Below are 20,311 nucleotides of genomic sequence, written 5' to 3'. Positions count from 1 at the left end.
CTTATTTATGAATGGAAATTAAAAAAATAACATTCATTTTTATTTGTATGCAAAACTCACTAATGTGGGTGATTACAGCGTATTAAGGCTATGTTGAATTTCAAACAGATGCTGCACTTTCTTAGTTCGGAATCAAAAGTAAAACACATAAACATTTGTCTTTTCATGAATGGTAGACATTTTGTTTATCTTTTTTTTTTTTTTATCTGTAGTAACCGAAGTAAATACAGTTTGACCCCATTTCCTGAATTGTCAGTGAAGTTGTAAACCGGTCATCTGACATTGGAAACAAGAAAAATTAAACGGTTACTAGAGATTGTTTTTTTTTAAAGTGTATGTATATTTTTATTATTGTTTTTATCAAATTAAAAAAGATAGATAGCCTTCGTCCTTCCTCCCGGAGCTCCGCTCTCCGCTTCTCACCCGCGGGCGGAACGCAAGCTTTGGACGACCGGTCCTCTGGCGCCATCTAGTGGCCGTAGCTGGAACTGCAGCTCCCATCATTTCCATACAACCAATCTTAAATCAATCATCAAATTTCTATCAATCATTATAATTGTCCCACTAAATTTTTTTAAGTGATTGATTAATTGGCTATTTTACCGAGAACTTATTTAGCACGTCACCGCTGGTTCCGCGTTTGACTCGTAGTTATTTCGGTGAATAAGACGTAACGTTACGTAACCGTGCACGGTTGCGTGGGGAGCACCGAGCGCCACCGCGCGTCCAAGACGCGCCGGTGCAGAAGGCGCTGGTCTGGGCGGCGGGTTCGGCGGGAGCTGCATCGGCGGGATCGCTGTGCGTGAATCCTTTCGGTACCGGATGCGGACCGTCCACGGAGCCGCCGGTGAGTGATGTCTCCTTTCCACGGCGTGTTTTCTGTGCATGAGATGGCGTGGCGGTGAGAACAGCATCCCCGTGGGGGGGCGTTTTTTTTTTTTTTTTTCACGGCCAGACCCTGATGTCCGTGGTCTGTAACCGGGGCTGCACGCCTCATCCGCGGGATTTAACGGAACGGCCCGAATCGGCGTGGAATCTCGCGTGGCGGACACGCTGCGTGATTGTGCACCATCACCTGCATGTTCACGTTATCAAGTGGGTTTTCCTTTTTCTTTCTGCAAAACGAGTGGCGGGGGGATGTGGATAGAAGAGGGGGGGGGGGCGTGGGGTGTGTGGGTGGGGGTTGGGTGCCGTGGACGGATCCACGGTGAACCGCGGCCTAAGTGGGCTAATTTTCCGGCCCTCCCATTGGACGAGGCGGCGCTCGGCCATCACGGTCACTGCGCCGTCATGGCCGGTCAGCTCCGGGAACCGCCGGGATGTGATGTCTGATGTCTGCACGGGGAGGCCTTTCCGGTACCGGAGGGGGTCACACACACACACACACACACACACACACACACACACACACAAATATCGTGAGTCAGCAGGGCGCTTGAGAAGCAGCTTCCGGTCCACACGGAAGAACCACCACCCACTTCCTCTTCCTCCTCTCTTCTTCTTCTTCTTCTTCTTCTTCTTCCTCTTCTTCTCCCTCTCCTCATCTTCTCCTCCTCCTTCTTCTTCCTCTCCTGTTCTTCCTTCGCTCTTCCCCCTCTCCTCCTTCTCTCCTCATCCTCCTCTTTTCTTCTCATCTTTCTCCTCCAAAAGCGAATTCACTTTTTCCAAGAAAATACATGCTATTTGATTTTGTCATCTCCCACGCTTCACAATGACACACACACACACACACACACACAGAGTCAGACTGACGACGAGTGATGCTGCGTGCCGTCAGGATGCGCTGAGGGTCAAAGGTGAGGCGGCGAGGCCGAGATGAGTCTGACGTCCTGGTTCCTGGTGAGCGGCGGCGGGACCCGCCACCGCCTCCCCAGGGAGATGATCTTCGTGGGACGGGACGACTGCGAGCTGATGCTGCAGGTACGGCGGTCCGAAGGGGGGGGGGGGATTACCAGGGATTACTCGGTGACTGACCGAATCCCGTGACGTTCAGTCCCGCAGCGTGGACAAGCAGCACGCCGTCATCAACTACGAGGCCGACGCCGACGAGCACAAAGTGAAGGATCTGGGCAGCCTGAACGGGGTAGGGGGTCCGACGCCGTCCAATCCGCCGGCAGCTCCTCCGCCCTCGTCCCGACCGGCGCCACATCTTTGTTCCTTCCTCTTCTTCTACGCAGACGTTCGTCAATGACGTGAGGATCCAGGAGCAGACGTACGTCACCCTGAAAACCGACGACAAGCTCAGGTTTGGATACGATATCCTTGGAGCGCGCCCGAGCCCGGCCCTGGCGCCGAGCTGGAACAAACGCCGTAACGTAATACGCCGCCGGCGCCGCCCGCTGCATTATTGATCGACCCCCTTTCACCTTAACCTGCCTCACATACCAACCTCTTCACCGTGGTCCGGGGGGAGCTGCACATCCCCGAGGAGGCCCTGAAGGTGAGGCACGGCGGGGTTTTGCTGCATTTTGAGGGAGCGGGGGGGGGGGGGGGGGGGCTTAAAAAAAACAAACAATCATGGAAATCTGACTTTCTGTGGCGGTTTCACCTCCAGCACGAGAAGCTCAGCAGCCAGCTGCAGCTGAGTCACAAGCCGGCGAGAGCGGAGGCGGCGGCGGCGGCGGCGGCGGTGTGTGATGCGGCCGTGGCCAAACCCCCCGAGGCCGGCAAAGCAGAGGAAAAGACGACCGGTGAGGGAATGCGGAGATAAGAAGTAGTTTAACGGTGAATAGTTGGTTTATTAATGTGTAATAAAACAAAAAACAAATGGGGCTTAATAACCTGATGAAAGGCCCCGATGGGTTGCGAGACAGTAAAAGCGAAAGTGAAAGTAAAATCCGCACCTCCCGGTTGATGATTGATTGACGGGCGGGTTGTTTGGCAGGGGATGTAGCCGCGTTGCACCGGGGCACGCCGCTCTACGGGCAGCCCGCCTGGTGGGGCGACGGAGACGCCGACGAGCAGCTCGCCGGGAGGCCCGAGGAGAGGAGCTGCGATCCGAGGCGGGAGAAGGCGGAACACGGTACGAGCTGATTCACGAGCGAGCCATTTCCTGCCGCGTGCGCCCGAGCTAAGCTAACTGTGTTTGTGTAGCGGGTGACGGCAAGAAGGAGACGCCGAAGTCGGCGGCCAATCCGGAGCCGAGCTATTTCGAGATCCCGACCAAAGACACGGCGGGTAACGCCGGCGCCGAGGCCCCGCCGCGGGAGCAGGAACCCGGCGCCTCGGAGCCGGCGCACGGCCACGCGTCCTTCACCATCGAGTTCGACGCCAAGGCGGCGGCTAAGGAACGGGCGGCCAAGACGGGCGCCGACGCCCGGCCCCGGCCGAAGAAGGCGGTGGGGGAGGAGCTGAGTCCGCTTCAAACGGCGGTGGTGGCGGCCGAGGTCAAGGTCGCCGACTGGCTGGCGCAGAACGAGCTGCCGCTGGCGCTCAAGGAGGCGGTCGCCGAGGACGACGGGGAGAGCGTGAAGAGCGACGTTCCCGTGCAGCTGAGGAGTCTCAAAGGTGCGTCGGCCCCTTGAAGCCTCGCGCGCGATTTACATCCCGGGTATTTACCGGCCCCCTCCGACCCCAGACAGCAAACACGAGGACGGGACGCAGAGCGACTCGGAGAACGCGCTCGGGGAGCAGCGGCGTGCGGCGGCCCTGGAGGAGCGGCCCTGGGGCCTCTGGGGCAGCGCCGGGGTGAAGATCAGGGAGGGTCGCGCCAACGTGCCCGAGGGTCTGTTCGCCGAGGAGGACAGCCCGGCGCGCCGCCGCAAGCCCTCCGGCTCCAAGGGGACGAGCGGCCACGCCGAGAGGCGGCGCGGATCGGGGACGCACCAGCCGGGCGGCAGAGACGACTGCGGTCGCCACGGCGACGACTACAGCGACAGGGGCACCTACACCATCGAGCTGGAGAACGGGGATCAGGAGGAAGAAGAGGCGAGGAAAATGATCGACAAGGTGCGGACGGGAGCCGGGTGGCTTTCCGGTTATTATCATATGGCGGCGGCGTCACGTTTGTGCTTTCCAGGTGTTTGGCGTGGACCAGAGAGGAGGGCTGGCGTCCCAGAAGACCCGAGGAAGAGCAGGAGCGGCGGAGACGGAGGTCCGTCTTTGCATTCGACCACGTCTTCCAAGAGCAGGGCGCCATTTTTATTTTATTTTCATGTTGTCGCGTCCAGGTGCTGGCCGAGGAGCTGATGGTGGGCGGTCCTCGCTGGGTGTCGCAGTGGGCCACCCTGGCCGCCAGCCACATCCGGACCGACCCCGAGGGGTCCGGCGGCGAGAGTCACGCCATGGCGACGGAGGACAGAGGTAAATCCGTGGTTTCGCTGCTATTTTCCCCTTTTTCGCTCAGCGCCGACCCTCTCTTCCTCTCCAGCAAGGAGCGAGTCCAGCCACTCCTTCGCCTCGTCCGGCCACGCCGAGCGCAAGAGGAGGACCCTGCCGCCGCCGCCGCCGCCGCACGGCGACGAGCCCCCCCTCGGGAGGAGGACCCCCGGGTCGGGCCTGCGCTCGGACCTCGGGGAGAAGCAGGACACGGAGCCGCAGGAGAAGGACAGCAGGGAGGAGAAGCCCGCCAGGGGGAGGAACCGACCGGGGCCCGGCGTCGGAGGCGCCGTCGGCTCCGGGCGCTCCTCGCCGGCGAAGTCGCAGGACAGCGGTTCCGGGAGGACGGGCCAACCGGGGAGGCCGGCGGTGAGCAGCGGGGAGAGGAGGATGGAGGAGGCGCAGAGGAGGAGAAAGGAGGCGGAGAAGGCGAGGGAGGGCGGCGGGAAGCCGCTGCTGAGGCAGGAGAGCTTCACCGTGGAAAAACCCAGCGCTAACGTTCCCGTCGAGCTCATACCGCGGATCGACGGGGTCGCCGCCGGCCGCGGCCAATCCCGGGACGCCGGCGTGGACGGCGCCACCCTGCAGAGGGACTCCGAGGCGGTGGCGGCCTTTCTGGAGACCACCGTCTCGGACCAAGGGGACCCCCCGAGCCAGTCCATCGAGGGCTCCATGTCGCCGGAGTCCGACGTGGACACCACCAGCACGGTCAGCCAGGCCGACGGCGCCAGGAGGGTCCTCCAGAAACGCCGCACGCTGGCGGGGCAGCAGAAGGAAAAAACGGTGGTCTGCTCCTCCGGGAGAGGCGGCGCCGCCGGCCGGGACGCCCAGGAGCGGCGGGCGAAGACCCGGAACTCCGGCCCCCAGCAGCAGAGCCGCCCCTGGACGTCTCTGGACCTCACGGACGATGACGTCAACTCCAACTCGCTCCCGTCCGACGGTCAGCCCGCCGCCCCGGCACAGGGTTCTCACGCCAAAGCTCAGAGCGGCACCGCGGCGGCCAAGACCGGTCGGGGCAGAATCCCGCAGGGCCCCGCCCCCGCCTCCACCGCGAGCAGAGCGGGCGGCGCCCCCAAACCCAGACCCACCAGGGCGTCCCTGCTGAGGAGGGCCCGGCTGGGCGACTCGTCCGACACGGAGCCGGCCGAGCTGGACCGGATGTCGGTGGCGTCCGAGGCCTCCACCGCCAGCTCCACCTCCAGGACGGGGATGGCGAGGAGGGGGATGTCCAGAATAGAGGCGCTGGCCCAGCCCAGGAGGCCCAAGGTCGGTTCCACGTCGGCGCAGAGCGACTCCGAGGCCACGGTGACGCGGAGCCGGGGCGCCGGGGGCCGAGGCGCCGCCGGGGATTACGCTATCAGGCAGGGGCTGAGAGGGTCCAACGCGCCGTCCCTGTCCGGACCCCGGGCCAGAGCCAACAGCGCCTCCAAGCTCCCGGACAAGAGCAAGACGGTGTCCACCCCCGGGCACCTCACGCAGGCCTGTGAGTTACGTCCCCGTCGTGTCAGCGCGGTAAAAAAAAAAAAACGCGCCCTCAAACCGCCCCCTCTTTTCGCAGCGGCCGCGCGATGGCGCCGCGTGCCGGTGGACTACGCCTCCACCTCGGAGGACGAGTACGGCTCCAACCGCCACGTTTCCAAACACGGCCACGCCAGGCTGTTCCCGTCCACGCGGGTGGCCCAGCTGGGGGGCTCGGCGCCGGCCACCCCCAGCGGCACCGGGCTCGCCGCCCTGAGGCAGAACTCCCGGGAGCAGGACGAGTACATGAGGGACTGGACGGCGCACAGCGAGGAAATAGCCAGGTAGGAGGGAGAGGTTTGACCCTCCAGGTGCGTTCGGGGTCTTGAACGGCGTTTTTGTCTCGTCGATTTCCGCCGCAGGATAAGCCAGGACCTCGCCAAAGATCTGGCCATGCTCGCCAGGGAGATTCACGACGTGGCGGGAGAGATCGACTCGGTCAGCCCCGCCGCCACCGACCCCGGAGCTCTGGTAACCGTGACTCTCGTGTGTTGACGAAAATCGAAGAAACGGCCTAGTCCGCTGCGGGGGGGGTGTATCTGGCGGTCCGATTCAAAAGGCATCCGTGTTTCGATCCAGCTGGAGGAGCGAGTCTTTGACGACGGCGCGGACGCCACCGTCCCGACCGCGGGGCACGACGGACAGGCGGTGGAGCTTCGCCCGAGGACCTCCGGCGGACAGGGGTCACGCTCCATTCGCCGCCAGACGTGGAACCGAGAAGACGTGAGTCGCTCCCTCGCTTTCTCTCTCTCTCTCTCTCTCTCTCTCTCTGTCCGCAACACAAAGTGCATCCCATAAGATCACATTTGACTCTGGAGACAATCAGCAAATTGATTTTCTGTCATAATTTAACCTCAGATTATTTACCGAGGTGTGTTACCAACTTTGGCCACTAGAGGGCGCAAATTGACCTTCGAGTGGGAAACATGCTGCTCTGATTCATATGCAAAATGTATTATTATCATTAACAATATGATAATAGCATTAGATCATTAATATAAATTATATAATTAATATTTCATTACGTTTTAATCAAATTGAATTCCATTAGATTTGAGGATAAAAATATTCATCTCTTTGGTGTGAACCCCTGCATCTTGGTTATTTTTATATTGTACAATAAATTTAATGCATATGTATGGATATATATATATATATATGTATATAAATGTATGTATACTGGCAGGCTGTGCTGGATAGCCTGCTGCTTGCATCTGTGAGTCAGCTCTCGGCAAGGATACGGCAGTCTGTCGACAAAACGGCCTGTAAAATTAGGTGAGCGCCGGTTTCGTCCGTCACTTGTTGTTTAAAAAACTGCGAGAGATAAGGCGCCGGCTCTCACATTCCTTCTTCTCCCCCCCGCATCTGGCGGCCCCAAGGATCCTTTTCAAGGATAAGGAGAGAAAATGGGACGAGATCGAGAGCAAGCTGCAGGCCGAGCACGACTCCCTGCTGCTCAAGAGCTCCAACAAGGTAATGACGGCTAACGACAGGGTGCACTTTGGGGAAAGACCAAAAGAGAAAACAAATAAATTCATGTTTTTGGGGAGCGCTGTTTGATCGCACACCTCTGGGGTTGGCGATACCGGCCTCGGGAAGCTGCCTGCTGATTGGCAGTTGACACGGGTTTGGAGTCACTCGCATTTTATACGTATATATATATATTTTTTGCATTGCGTTTTTGTAGACCTAGAAAAAGCATATGACAGGGTGCCAAGAGAGGTGCTCTGGTATTGTATGAGGAAGTCTGGAGTGGCAGAGAAGTATGTTAGACTGGTGCAGGACATGTATGCTCGCTGTGAGACACTGGTACGGTGTGCTGTAGGGGTAACCGAGAAGTTCAAGGTGGAGGTGGGACTCAAGCAGGGATCAGCTCTGAGCCCCTTCTTGTTCGCAATGGTGATGGATAGGCTGACAGATGAGGTTAGACAGGAATCCCCATGGACCATGATGTTTGCGGACGATATTGTGATCTGTTGTGAGAACAGGGAACAGGTAGAGGAAAATCTTGAGAGGTTGAGGTATGCTCTGGAAAGGAGAGGAATGAAAGTTAGTCGCAGCAAGACAGAATATATGTGTGTGAATGAGAGGAACTCGGGTGGAGCGGTGAGGCTACAGGGAGTGGAGATCAAGAAGCTGGAGGATTTCAGGTACTTGGGGTCAACAGTCCAGAGCAACGGAGAATGTGGAAAAGAGGTGAAGAGACGGGTCCAAGCAGGTTGGAATGGGTGGAGAAAAGTGTCAGGGGTACGAAGGGATAGAAGACTTTCAGCCAGAATAAAAGGAAAGGTGTACAAGACAGTGGTGAGACCAGTGATGATGTATGGACTAGAAACTGTTACAATGACCAAAAGACAGCAGGCAGAACTAGAGGTTGCAGAGATGAAGATGTTAATGTTCTCTTTGGGAGTGACCAGGATGGATAGGATCAGGAATGAGTCCATCAGAGGAACAGCACATGTTAGATGTTTTGGAGAGAAGGTCAGAGAAGCCAGACTGAGATGGTTGGGTCATGTACAGAGAAGGGATAGTGAATATATTGGTAGACGGATGCTGGAATTGGAGCTGCCAGGCAAGAGGTCTCGAGGAAGACCAAAGAGAAGATTTATGGACGTAGTGAGAGAGGATATGAAGGTCGTTGGTGTGAGAGAGGAAGATACAGAGAATAAGGTTAGATGGAGAAAGTTGACTCGCTGTGGCGACCCCCTGACGGGAAAAGCCGAAAGAAGAAGAAGAAGAAGAAGATATATATATTTTTTGCCTTTATGCTTATTTATCCAAATGCACCGCAGACAGCAAAGTAGGAATTTGATCGTACAGGGAAACACGTTTCTACACACTTTGATTGTATAAACAAAATGTGTTGCAGTGAATAACTGCAGAGAAAACGAAACTACATTTCCTCAATGCAACAAAACGTTTTGAACTCGTTTGCTTGAAGGTTCCTTTTAAGAGAATACTCAAAGTCTATCTGAGTCCTTGTATTTATGAAAAAAAACGAACTTAAATGATCCGCCGGCAGCAAACCAGCTCTGTCTCACGCGTGAAGTCGTTTATTAAGAGCAACAAAAATATTTAACATGTTAGATGTTATAAGATTGTCATAATTTTCAAGTTTAAAATGACATTTTAAAAATGAAGGAACTAAAACAAAATACATTTTAATTAAATACTGACCCCTGCATGTGTGTGTGTGTGTGTGTGTGTGTGTCACTAATTTGGAGCGAGTTTAGCTTAAAACCGCAATTGTATGATGAGCTGTCACTCAAAAACCTCAGTGGCCAATCAGCAGGCAGCCTCCTAAGCTCCGCCCCACAGTCCGGTTTGCAAACAAGAAGCAGATTTTCAACGTAAAATGCAACTATTTTGAACGGTTCGCTTCAATTTGTGTGTCTTGGACTCTGTCGCGGGATCACACCACGTCATTATGCCGGTTTTCTGGCATGAATTAAGAAAATTAAAGAACGCCGGAGGAGAGACGGGGTGAAATATGACATTTTATCCCCGCCTGCGAGAAGACTTTACGAGGCGGCTCCGCTCCAAAACCTCCCCCTGCAGCTTCCAGGATTAATTAAACTTCATCTTCCTCCTCTCCTCTTCTCCTCCTCTGTCGCCGACAGGAGATTTCCACCATCCTGCAGGACCTGCGGGGCGTGGAGAAGCAGCTGCTGGGTACGGAGGCCGCCGCCGCCGCCGCCGCCGAGGCATCCGCTCCACTCCTCTAATAAAGATAGGAGTTATATGTTGGGTTTTTTTCCGCAGTCATCGACATGATGGTGGACCCCGACGGAACCCTGGACGCCCTGTCCGGCCTGGAGCTGGCCGGACCCGCCGCCGAGCAGAAGGAGGCGTCGGCCGGGCCCGGAGACCCGGCGGCTCCCCGGACGCTTTAACCGACAACCCGACCCCGGGAGGACGCGGACGCTCTTCTCGCCGCTCTCCTTTCAAAGATCCCCGTTTTCTAGGAATCCTCCTGGAGATGTAGCTCCCCGAAATGGTTTTCATCCTTTTCCGAAATGTTTCGTCACAAGTGCCCTGGCTCGGTCAATCATTAAGGGGACGGGAGGGGATGATGAAGATGCTTTGCACATTGAAAAGGCGCCTGTATGTGAGTGTTAAACCCGGAATTCTTCTATCAAGCGGTGTTGGAGCCGCCGGCCGCCGGACGTCCGTCATCGATTTCGGCGGCCGAGCTTTCCCGGCGTTCACGCATGAATGTAACCCGATGAAAACCGTTGGTCCGCTCCCTTCCTCCGTTTTCGGACTCATTTCCCAAATAAAAATGCATGACGGTGGACGGAGGCGACCCGGCTGCTCCCGCTCGGAGTACTTCTAAAAAATACTTGTTTTTTTGCGGTATTTTCAAAGTATTCTGGGGTTTACCCTTTATTTCCCTGTGCTACTCATGCCCGCGTCAATACAAACATATTACACTACCTATGATATATTAAATCTCATTCTTGGTATTTTTAATATTTCAATGGTGTCGCTGAGTATATCCATTAACACGCATTGTGTAAAGGGTGTATATATTGGTTATTTTATTAATTATTTAGTGTATTAACAGTTAATAAACAAGTAACGTCACAAAAAAAAAAAAAAGAATGCGTTTATTATGGGTTCGAATTCATGATTCCTTGGGGGGCACGTGCACGTTGAAGAGACACATTGTGTTGTCATAGAAGCAAAGCTTATTAGAATGCTTATTTCAAAATAATTACATATTAATGAAGTGGCTAACACTAGCATCATTGCTAAATGACATTTCTGGATTTAACTTGTTGCTTCTGGCCAGAAAAAAAGAAAAGTTCGACCTTCTTCAAACTCCATGGGGTTGCCATGACAACCTCCGAACACCACAAAATCAGTTTCTTAAACCCTGAAATCTGCTCAACTTCCTACATCCTTACCAGAGCGCAGACGATACGGTTTTACGAAAAGTTTGGGGTCCCTGAAGGTATCGTTGCTGCCTTCTCTCCACATATATACATATATATATATATATATATTACTTTTCTGAAATAGTAACTTATTACCCACCCTGTCGGCAGAGGCTGAAATGCTCCACCAGGTGAAGCAGATGTTAGGTGCACGGCACGCGTGCATGTGAGCTGCAGAGCATCTAAATTAGATCACACACACACACACACACACACACACACTTGCGCTTCAAGGTTCCCCGGATGGGATTAGTCTCCTGCTCTCCGTCAGTTGCAGCAACTCCGTCCTGTCCAGAGTGCTGAGCGCCGCTCCTACGCCGTCCTTGGAGACCAAGTACACACACACACACAAACACACGCACACATTCACACACACACACACACACACTCTTGCGCACACACATTCTTCCAAACAAGTGCACAGAAAACACTGACAGCTCTGAAAAGTAAAGGGTGGAGTGTGTTTGTGTATGTGTGTTTGTGTGTGTGTGTGTGCGTGGTGTGTGTGTGTGTGTGTGTGTGTGTGGCTCTCAGACAGGCCTTTACCCCAGTAGACCACACCGCATGAGTTATCAACGTCAGTGTCAGTTGATCCAAGGTCAAGAGAGCCCCACCCCTGACACACACACACACACACACACACACACACACACACACACATAGGCACACACACACACACAGACATTAAGCTGTGCTGAAACCTGTGAGCCAGCCAAGTCCTCTTTAAACATCATGTCAAGGTGCTACTTTGGATTGCATGTGTGTGTGAGTGTGTGTGTGTGTGAGTGAGTGTGTATGTGTGTGTGTGTGTGTGTGTGTGTGTGTGTGTGTGTGTGTGTGTTGTACAGAAAAAAATGACATGATACAGCCACCATTGTCCATCACAGCTGTGAATCTGCTCCATTTCTTGTTCGTAATGTTCAGGTCTCTTGCTGTGGACTCTGCTCTCTGATTGGCCAGATTCCCGCTAACCGCCATCACCGCCTCACAGGTCAAAACAAAATCCCTTTCTTGGATAGAATAAACCTCCAACTCTCCAAACCGGTGAGTCCCACCATCAGCGGATCCAGAGAGAAACGCCTTGACGTGCCTGTGAATCTTATTTTGGCGAGCGGCCTGGCCGTTTCCCGCGGCGTCGCACGCGGCCCGCCCAGGCAGGACGTGACGCCCTGACATTGACGCTCACGTTAACATGATCGCTCCCAAAAAAAAAAAAAAAAAAACCCACGTGTGCACGACGCCTGCTGCAGGTTCAGAGGTGTGAAGGTGAACAGCAATTCCTGTGTAATTACACACAAATAGCGCAGGTGTCGGATCGATGGAGGTCACGGCGGCTTTGAACGAAAGATAGAAATATCAGTTTTGCTGACGGTTTATTTTCATTTTCATCAAAATGCAAGTCGGCGATTTGCCGGTTTGTTCCACTGTGTGTGTGTATGTGTGTGTGTGTGAAAAGCACGGTGACCTCTGACCCCGACGCCGATTTGATTCCTCATCTTCGAGAGCGGCGAGGAGCCACGGCGGCGTGTGCACTTCAGGGACCCCGGGACGCCAGGACGCTCCCGACCCGCCCGTCAATCACTCACTCTCTGGAAGTGACGGTTCGACGCGTGACGGACGACTGGCTCTTTTTATTTTCCTTTTTTTTTTTTTTGCATGAAGAAGACGGGGAGATGCAAACGGCAAGATTTAGTTCCCCCAGGAGAGGAGGAGGGCGCGCTCTCAGAGGACGGCGATGCTCAGAGGGGTGCGGAGCGGCGGAGTTCCTCGCGGGCCCCCTTCGGCTGCAGGATTAGACGCCGTCTGCGGAAAGGAAAGGAAGGAGGAGGAGGAGGAGGAGGAGGAGGTGTGTGTGTTGCCGGGGCGCCGGGACTCGTTGCCACAGCTTTGCATCGGACGTTCGAAACGAGAGGGGTTGGTCTCTTTCTATCCGCTGAAGCAGAGAGCGCGGTGAGCTGAGCACACACACACACATACACACACACACATGCACACACTCTGAAGCCCGGTTGCATGTCAGGGTGCCAGACGGACAAACACGCACACACATCTTTCAGGATTCAGGATGAAGGCGGCTGCTGAGGAAGATTGACTGTTGGACTGACTGAGCCGCCGCCGCCATCCCACCCACATCCACTCAACCAAGTTTGAAGGAGTGCTGCTCCGATGGCGGGACCGACCACACAGGAGCCCTTAAAGGTGAGGTTCACCCCCCCCCACACACACACACTCACACACACACACACACTGCACCACCCGTCCATGTTATTACTGCTTTATTACATGTTATTACAGCCGAGCTGTGCCGCAACGAGCGTCTGTTTTAACTCTAATTAATTTAGATCAATACTTGAATGGATGCCAGGGATCTTTTCCTTTTTTTTATTGAGCTTGACATGAAAAATGGCGCCATATATTCATTCCCATGACAAGAGGGTTAATTACCTGCATTTGATTATTTCTGATTGAACTGACATTAGATTTTATTTTTAAAAATGTGTTCAGTAAGAACAGACATAATAACAGTCATAGTAAAATTAACCACAGGTTTTTTAAATTTATTTTATGTATTTAATTTGATTTTTATCATTTTTTTTTTATCTGTTGGGGGGGGGCATCTCTTGTTTTCTGCGTCAAATAGTGCTCGCCGTCCTGATGGGGCGGCGGCGACACCCCACCCCCGACCTCCGACCCCCAACCCACCACACACACTGTATCCGTGATTGATCGCCTCGGACCAAAGAGAATATATAACGCGGTTCTGACAGCTGGTGACGCACCGAAAGCCAAACAAGGCTGGGAATGAGGAGTGTGTGTGTATGTGTGTGTGTGTGTGTGTGTGTGCGGGGGGTCTGTGGCTGTAAGCAAAACAGAAATGCCTCGCTGCACTTTTGCAACAGCAAAAGCGAGGCCAGATCGGGAGAAATCGGGGCCGGCCGCGGCACGTGGCCAGCGAGCGCCTCCTCGCCGTCGAACCCCGTTTCTGTTTCACGCCGTCGGGGCGGGTCGGTTTCTGGGGGTCGCCGGGGGCAACCATCTTTTTACCAAGATCATAAATCTCCTTCAGCCGGGCCACTTTCCAGAGAGACGGCGTAGCTTTCCAATCTTTCTCGCCGCGAGGAAAACTTCTGGACAGTCGGATTTGTGAATATTGGTGATTTATTAGTTTCACTTTAGGGTTTGGGGGGGCAAAGTCATTGTCAGAGCCGAGTTTCCCGCCTTTCAACAAGCGCTCACTCGCTAAAATGCTAAAAATGCTAAAAATGCTAAAGCAAGCGTGAACAATTTTAGCATTTTAGCTGCAGATGCTTTGGATTGCCTTTTTGATTGACAGCATGTGCTACTAATCTGAACGCAGCTGCTGGAGGTGGGCACACACACACACACACACACACACACAAACACACACACAAAGTCACTCGCCATAATAAACTCCATGTTTTCTTTTAAGGAAAAACACCATATGGAACTTAATATAAAATATAATATCCTCATATGAGGACTGGAACTGGATTTTTTATTGCTTTCTGTTGTTTGTCATCTATACGTTCGTTTTTGTTTTTTTGGATGGGAAAGTGAAGCAGGACGTCAACAGCCGGCGCATGACAATATGTGTCGGATGTAATAACACAGTTATTACGATGATACACCCAGATGTTAGAAGAATCGCCTATTTTTTTTAACTCCACTGCACATCCACTAAAAGACGATGATGTGCAGTGAGGTTCATGGCTGGCGAGCCAGATTTACAAACATATGACCACCTACATAGTAGATTATTCACCATTTGATTGGCAGCAGTAAATAGGCTATGTATAACATTTCATAACAGCTTTCTTCACACATACAAACTGCAGAACACAAAAGAGCACATTTAATTAAAAAAGGGTATTATGGTCTTACCTTACCAAGCAAACCCTTGGTCTTCCTTTAATTAGTACCTCCTGATTCAATATAATGTCTAATATAAAAAATGGTCTAAGTTTGGTGATGGAATCCCCCATTTTGAAAGTGATTAATATTATTATTATTATTATTATTATTGTTGTTGTTGTTGTTATATGTAGGTTGATCCAGTTTTAAGCACCTGATAGTTATGCTTTTAATGCTGCTATAAGCAATATATTTAGGAGCTTGTTAGGGTTAGGGTTAGCTTGTTTATTTTTAATACGTTTATTTTTCATCCTCTCAGTTTATACCACCAAGTGGTGGGCCGTCGGGCCTGCGGGGCCTTCTCTGCTGGCCTAAAAATATCTGAATCACAGACTGATTTTAATTATATTTTGTCCATGAATACTGAAAAAAAAAATAATTCCAAATGGCTTCCTGTCATAGTTTCCTTTCATAGTTTTGTTTTTCCCCGGCTGTGCTGCTTCCAGATATGTATTTTTATATTAAAGCAATTAACCAATCAAATTGCAGACCTTATTTGTTGCCAGGCGGGGTCAAAGTCAAAGAAATCTACCTGGAGGCCTGCAGAATCATATTCACAGGCGCTCTAGCAAAAAATAAGTGTCAATAAAACTGTTGCTTCAACCAATCAGATTTCGAGTTGCAACACCAAGGCCTTCTGGAAGGCTACGGTAATTTCAGCGTGTCACATGCCATTTGATCGGATAGTCAGAGTGCAAAAGTGTACTAGCAAGAGCTAGCATCTGTAGCAAGCTGCACGAACACAAATATGGTGTTGTGTTGATGTAATAGCTAATTTGTTAACCCAGGATGAATGAAGGAAGAGAGGCAATGGATGTGGTTGCATAATTTGCTGTCAAAAGCCATTTTCAAGATGGCCTTTTAAGAAAAGCTGGACTTCATTATGAAATGTCAGGCAATTCCGAAGCTAGCGGGCCTGTTAAAGCGAGGAGTTTGATAAATGAAGCACTACAGAAGGCCTGGGTATGGAGTGTCCTGCTGCAATGCTTATAATAATGCTAATTAATAATATAATCCTAATAATAACTGCTTTAAGGGCATTATAAAAAAATCAGATAAAGTCAGAACATATATGTGTGGTTCGCAGTCTCCCATTTCTTTGTGTGTGAGTTAGACTCAGCAGAAATGCGTGGCCATCGTTGCCCTGGTGTGCTGCTTCGGCGTGCTGCTGGCGCTGATCTTCTCCTCGGTGGATATTTTCGGGGACGACGAGGACGGGATCACGGAGGAGAATTGCAGCCGGGACTGCAGGTGAGGACAAGGAGGAAGAACGGCGAATGAGCGGCGCCGCTTTACACCGAGGTGTGTGTGTGTGTGTGTGTTTTATTTCAGCATGGTGCTTGTGGAGAACATCCCGGATGACCTTCTCCTGGGCGGCGGGCTCCGCCTCCCCCTAAGCACCGGCCTCCACGCCCTGCTGGAGGAGGCCAAGCACTCGGTAGAGGTGGTCTCCCCGGTGTGGAACCTCAATTCCTGGGACCTGGATTTGATGCCAAGTGTGGCCAAACAGGTACATCTACACACACGCACACACACACACTCACACACACCTCCACGTCCCTGCAGGAGCGCGGCGCCCGCCATGGGTGGGAATGCAATTATTTCCCAGTCAAGATTACATCCAGCTTGGTAATGAGTTCAAACTTTCTCCTGCCCTTTTAAGACGGTAAATAGCGAGGAAGTTGACAGGAAGTGTGGATCCCCGCCTCCTCTTCCTCTCCTCCTCCTCCTCCTCCTCCTCTTCTTCCTCCTCTTCAGGGTCAGGTTCTGTTCCAGCGGCTGCTCGGCCTGAAGCCCCGCGGGGTGAAGCTGAGGATCGCCAGCGGTTTGACCAACTCGGCCGAGCTGAGGACGCTGGCGGCGCACAGTGGGCCGTGGTTCGATAAAAAGATCAAATTTGGAAAAGGCTGGCATGAATTTTAGTTTTAAAAGAAATATAAATTCTGATATCTTTTTCCACCCCTGCAATACCACTTACAGCCACTAGGGGGCGCCGGGATCGCATGATTGACTATGATAATAATAACAATAATAATAATGAACATTTTATTCAAGGCGCCTAACTCGACACGCGAGGACGCCGTATAGAGATATACAAAAAATACAGGTTTAAAAAAAAAAATCCACCATATTTTTATTACACATCTATTAATGTGTTATAAATGTGTATCAATGATATCAACACTCCCCATGCAGGTGCAGAGCTCCACTTTGTCAACATGACAGCCTTCACCCGGGGGGGTCTGAGCGCCACCTTCTGGATCGTGGACCGCACGCACATCTACGTAGGCAGCGGCGACATGGACTGGAGGTCGTTCTCCAAGGTGATGGCCGGAGAGGGCCCCGTTCGATTGGCCGCGGGTTGAATCGTCCTCGCCGTTGTTCCGACGCCGTCGTGGGATCGGACGTCTCTCTGATAGCATCCCTCCTCCCGCAGAGGAAAGAGCTGGGCCTGGTGGTGTTTAACTGCAGCTGCCTGGCCCTGGATCTCCACCGTGTGTTTTCCTTCTACTGGCAGCTCCACCAGAAGGACTACATCCCCTCCATCTGGTCCCGGAGGGTCACCGCCCTGTATGGCAGGCAGCAGCCCCTGAAGCTGCGGCTCAACAGCAGCAGCGCCACTGCCTACGTGTCTGTGAGCAAGGGTTTTTCTTTTTCTCGAAGCGCCGACTGCCATTTTAGTCTGGAATATTCACATCCTGCATGTATCATGATATAATTACATTAATAATATAATCATACAATAATAAATAATATAATCACACAATCATGGGATCTAATCTAATATATGAATCCAATAATATGATAATACTCTAACGCAGTAATACAATAATATAACAAAATGATATCATAATACAATAATATAACAATGTAATGATATAATAATACAATAATGTAATATAATTATATAATAATACAATAATATAATGATATAATAATATAATATTGCAAAAACATAACATTGCAAAAATAAAATAATACAATTATCTAATAATATAATATTGCAAAAATATAATAATACAATAATCTAATAATATTATTGATATAGTAATATAAAAATATGACGCTGTAATGCTATAATAATGTAATAATGTAATTATACATTGATATAATAATATTCTAATATAATAATACAATTATATGATACTGCAATAATATAATAATGTAATTTAATGTAATACTGAAATAATACTATAATATACTAATGTATTAATACAATAATATAGTAATATTCTAATACAGTAAAGTAATAATATCATGATATAATAATACAATAATACAATAATATAATGATATAATACTATTCTGCAATAATGTAATTGTATACTAAATAATGTCATAATAAATTCTCTGGTCGATTTTGCCATCTGAAGGAAGTCACACACACACACACACACACACACACACACTCAGGGGCCAGGAACCATTAGATTAATTTAAGACTATATGTTTCAATTGTGTGACTGAGTGAGTGTGTCTCTCTGTGTGACCCTGTGATTGACAGCTGAATGGTTCAGGCTAAGCCCCGCCTCCCAGCCTGCAATATTCCATGCTTTTCACACGAATCAAGTTTAAAACCAATCATGCATCTCCTCCATCTCAGACCTCTCCCGACCTATTCTGCACCAAAGACCGTACCCGTGATGTGGACGCCATCCACCACGTGATCCAGAGCGCCAGGACCTTCGTCTTCGTTTCGGTGACGGACTTCCTGCCTCTGGTGACCCGGCGCTCCAGGGAGGCCTCGGTCACCCGGTGAGCGGCGAGCACGGTGGGTCGCGGCTCTCCGGCGGCGGGGCAATAAAGCTCTCTCTCTCGCCGTCGCCAGGTACTGGTCGGCCATCGACGAAGCACTCAGGGAGGCCGCCGTCCTGCGGGGGGTCAGAGTTCGCCTCCTCATAAGCTTCTGGAGGAAGACCCACCCGCTCACTTTCAATTTCGTGTCGTCGCTCAAGTCGCTGTGCACGCAGCTGCACAACTGCTCGCTGGAGGCGGTGCGTGGTGGGAGGGCGGGGGCGACGGCGGCGCCGACTCTCCGTCGCGTCTCATCGGGTCCCGTTCCGTGTCTTTGCAGAAGTTCTTCAGCTCCAGGGTAGCGGCCCAGCAGAGGGCGGTGGATCCGCAGCTGGGACTCAACCACAACAAGTACATGGTGACCGACAACGGCCTTTACATCGGTGGGCAGCACGCCGCACCTTCCACGTGCGCTTGCGCACCGTCAGCCCATTTAGGGGACATTTCCGTGCAAAACATCGGATAGAAGTCGACCCATGCAGTGGGTCAGTTAGAGACGACGAGAGGGTGAATAGTTGCATGTGTGCATGATATGTGCCAGGCGGAGGTTGTGTGATAACCTTCAGCTCAGAGGCAGCTAGCCTGCCTGCTAGCGAAGCTAATAACATTCACTGATAAAGTTGTTGTATCTCATCTAGAAGCAGAGCGTAAATGTGTCAAGTTGTAGTTTTATTGGCCGTGCATCCCTCCTTCCTGGCTGTAAATTATCACGCCGATCTAATCATTTTAAAAAGAACTGGAAGCTGAAGGCACTTTAATATCTTCTTCCCGACAGGGAACCACGACTGGGTCGGCAGCGACTTTGCCGTGAACGCCGGGGTCGGCCTGGTGGTCAGGATGGAAAGCGGCCCCGGGGCGACGATCCTGGAGCAGGTCAGGGCCGCCTTCGAAAGAGACTGGGTGTCCCGTTACGCCAAGAACCTCCTGGGAGGCAAAGATCCGGGGAGAAAACACCCGCAAGAGGTGAAAATCCACACGGGGCTCAAGGGGGGAAAAGGGTGGAACGACCCTTTGTGAGCTCAGCAGGTCTAGATGAGAACGTAGGATCCCGCGATTAGAGTTATACCGTTACTATCCTCAATGTGTGCCGTATCTAACTGACTAACTAACTGCCAACTGTTGACATGAGCATGTAAACGCCGCACGGCGGTCAAATCGATCTACTTGGTCCATGTATGGGAAAGCAATAAAATATGAATATGCAGCGTGTGAGAATCCACGATGCATTTGGACAATCACTTCCTGTTATCTTCACATCCCTTCCAGTGCACTTGTTTGCATGCATACAGAGATAGCTTCAATATGCACCATTACATTAAAGCAAATTAATATTTACAATTTATATGCTGTATGAATAATATGACTTTTACCTGTATACTTGAACAGATATGTTTATAAAATTATTTATTTACGTTTAATAAAATGGTTAGATTATTCATATACTAAAGTCTATTTAGCAGATGAGGTATAACGTGACTTTAAACCGTAAATATGCCGAAAGGTGGGTTTTTCTGAATGTAGGGAAGTCTGACGTCGCCGGATATGATTAGGTGTAAGCTTCAGGTGTAAATGTTTACAAAAGTCAAAACAAATGGTATAAAACTGTATCCAAAATAAATCATTTTTGTCGGCCACCACGTGCTCTTCTGATTGCAATGTTACACCTATTTTATCCAATAAATTTTCTTCTTTATGTTTATGATGTTTGTTAAAAATGAAATAAGTTACAATATGTGTGTGTGTGTGTGTGTGTGTGTGTGTGTGTGTGTGTGTGTTTCATAAAACTTGCAGCCTAACTTCTCAAGCTG

At 51.2% G+C, this 20,311-nt stretch overlaps 2 protein-coding genes across 3 annotated transcripts; both read left to right on the top strand.

Moving 5' to 3' along the window:
- The first annotated feature begins 748 nt into the window (after positions 1–748).
- Positions 749–10,437, top strand: cep170ab (centrosomal protein 170Ab). Of its 2 annotated transcripts, none has more exons than XM_086142624.1 (19): positions 749–847; positions 1,778–1,920; positions 1,994–2,083; positions 2,178–2,259; positions 2,385–2,440; positions 2,555–2,690; positions 2,885–3,022; positions 3,094–3,507; positions 3,578–3,927; positions 4,019–4,093; positions 4,170–4,302; positions 4,370–5,800; positions 5,876–6,119; positions 6,198–6,306; positions 6,415–6,558; positions 7,022–7,110; positions 7,215–7,308; positions 9,456–9,507; positions 9,598–10,437. In XM_086142624.1, exons 2-19 carry the CDS (start codon positions 1,816–1,818, stop codon positions 9,726–9,728), a joined length of 3,873 nt encoding a protein of 1,290 aa, XP_085998750.1. In that variant the 5' UTR covers positions 749–847; positions 1,778–1,815; the 3' UTR covers positions 9,729–10,437. The 2 variants fall into 2 exon arrangements, with proteins under 2 accessions (XP_085998750.1, XP_085998749.1); XM_086142623.1 differs by having other exon boundaries at positions 3,578–3,948.
- Positions 10,438–12,674: 2,237 nt separating this feature from the next.
- Positions 12,675–20,172, top strand: pld5 (phospholipase D family member 5). The gene is made up of 11 exons (XM_086142631.1): positions 12,675–12,725; positions 12,833–12,974; positions 15,823–15,959; positions 16,041–16,218; positions 16,467–16,575; positions 16,905–17,032; positions 17,146–17,343; positions 18,313–18,464; positions 18,538–18,703; positions 18,784–18,886; positions 19,279–20,172. Exons 2-11 carry the CDS (start codon positions 12,942–12,944, stop codon positions 19,518–19,520), a joined length of 1,446 nt encoding a protein of 481 aa, XP_085998757.1. The 5' UTR covers positions 12,675–12,725; positions 12,833–12,941; the 3' UTR covers positions 19,521–20,172.
- The last annotated feature ends 139 nt before the right edge of the window (positions 20,173–20,311 follow it).

This window comes from Fistularia commersonii, chromosome 35, assembly GCF_037954325.1.
Source record: "Fistularia commersonii isolate RoL2024-O1a breed Wild chromosome 35, RoL_Fcom_v1.0, whole genome shotgun sequence".
Classification (NCBI taxonomy): Eukaryota; Metazoa; Chordata; class Actinopteri; order Syngnathiformes; family Fistulariidae; genus Fistularia; species Fistularia commersonii.
This window is presented reverse-complemented; position numbering and strand designations above follow the sequence as displayed.

Excerpts from the sequence above, each read along its gene's own strand:
- cep170ab (XM_086142623.1), top strand. The coding sequence starts at position 1,816 with ATGAGTCTGACGTCCTGGTTCCTGGTGAGCGGCGGCGGGACCCGCCAC. Across the intron at positions 4,094-4,169 it reads CAGGAGCGGCGGAGACGGAG|GTGCTGGCCGAGGAGCTGAT; the intron begins GTCCGTCTTTGC and ends TGTCGCGTCCAG. Across the intron at positions 6,120-6,197 it reads CACAGCGAGGAAATAGCCAG|GATAAGCCAGGACCTCGCCA; the intron begins GTAGGAGGGAGA and ends TTTCCGCCGCAG.
- pld5 (XM_086142631.1), top strand. The coding sequence starts at position 12,942 with ATGGCGGGACCGACCACACAGGAGCCCTTAAAG. Across the intron at positions 15,960-16,040 it reads AATTGCAGCCGGGACTGCAG|CATGGTGCTTGTGGAGAACA; the intron begins GTGAGGACAAGG and ends GTTTTATTTCAG. Across the intron at positions 18,704-18,783 it reads ACAACTGCTCGCTGGAGGCG|AAGTTCTTCAGCTCCAGGGT; the intron begins GTGCGTGGTGGG and ends GTGTCTTTGCAG.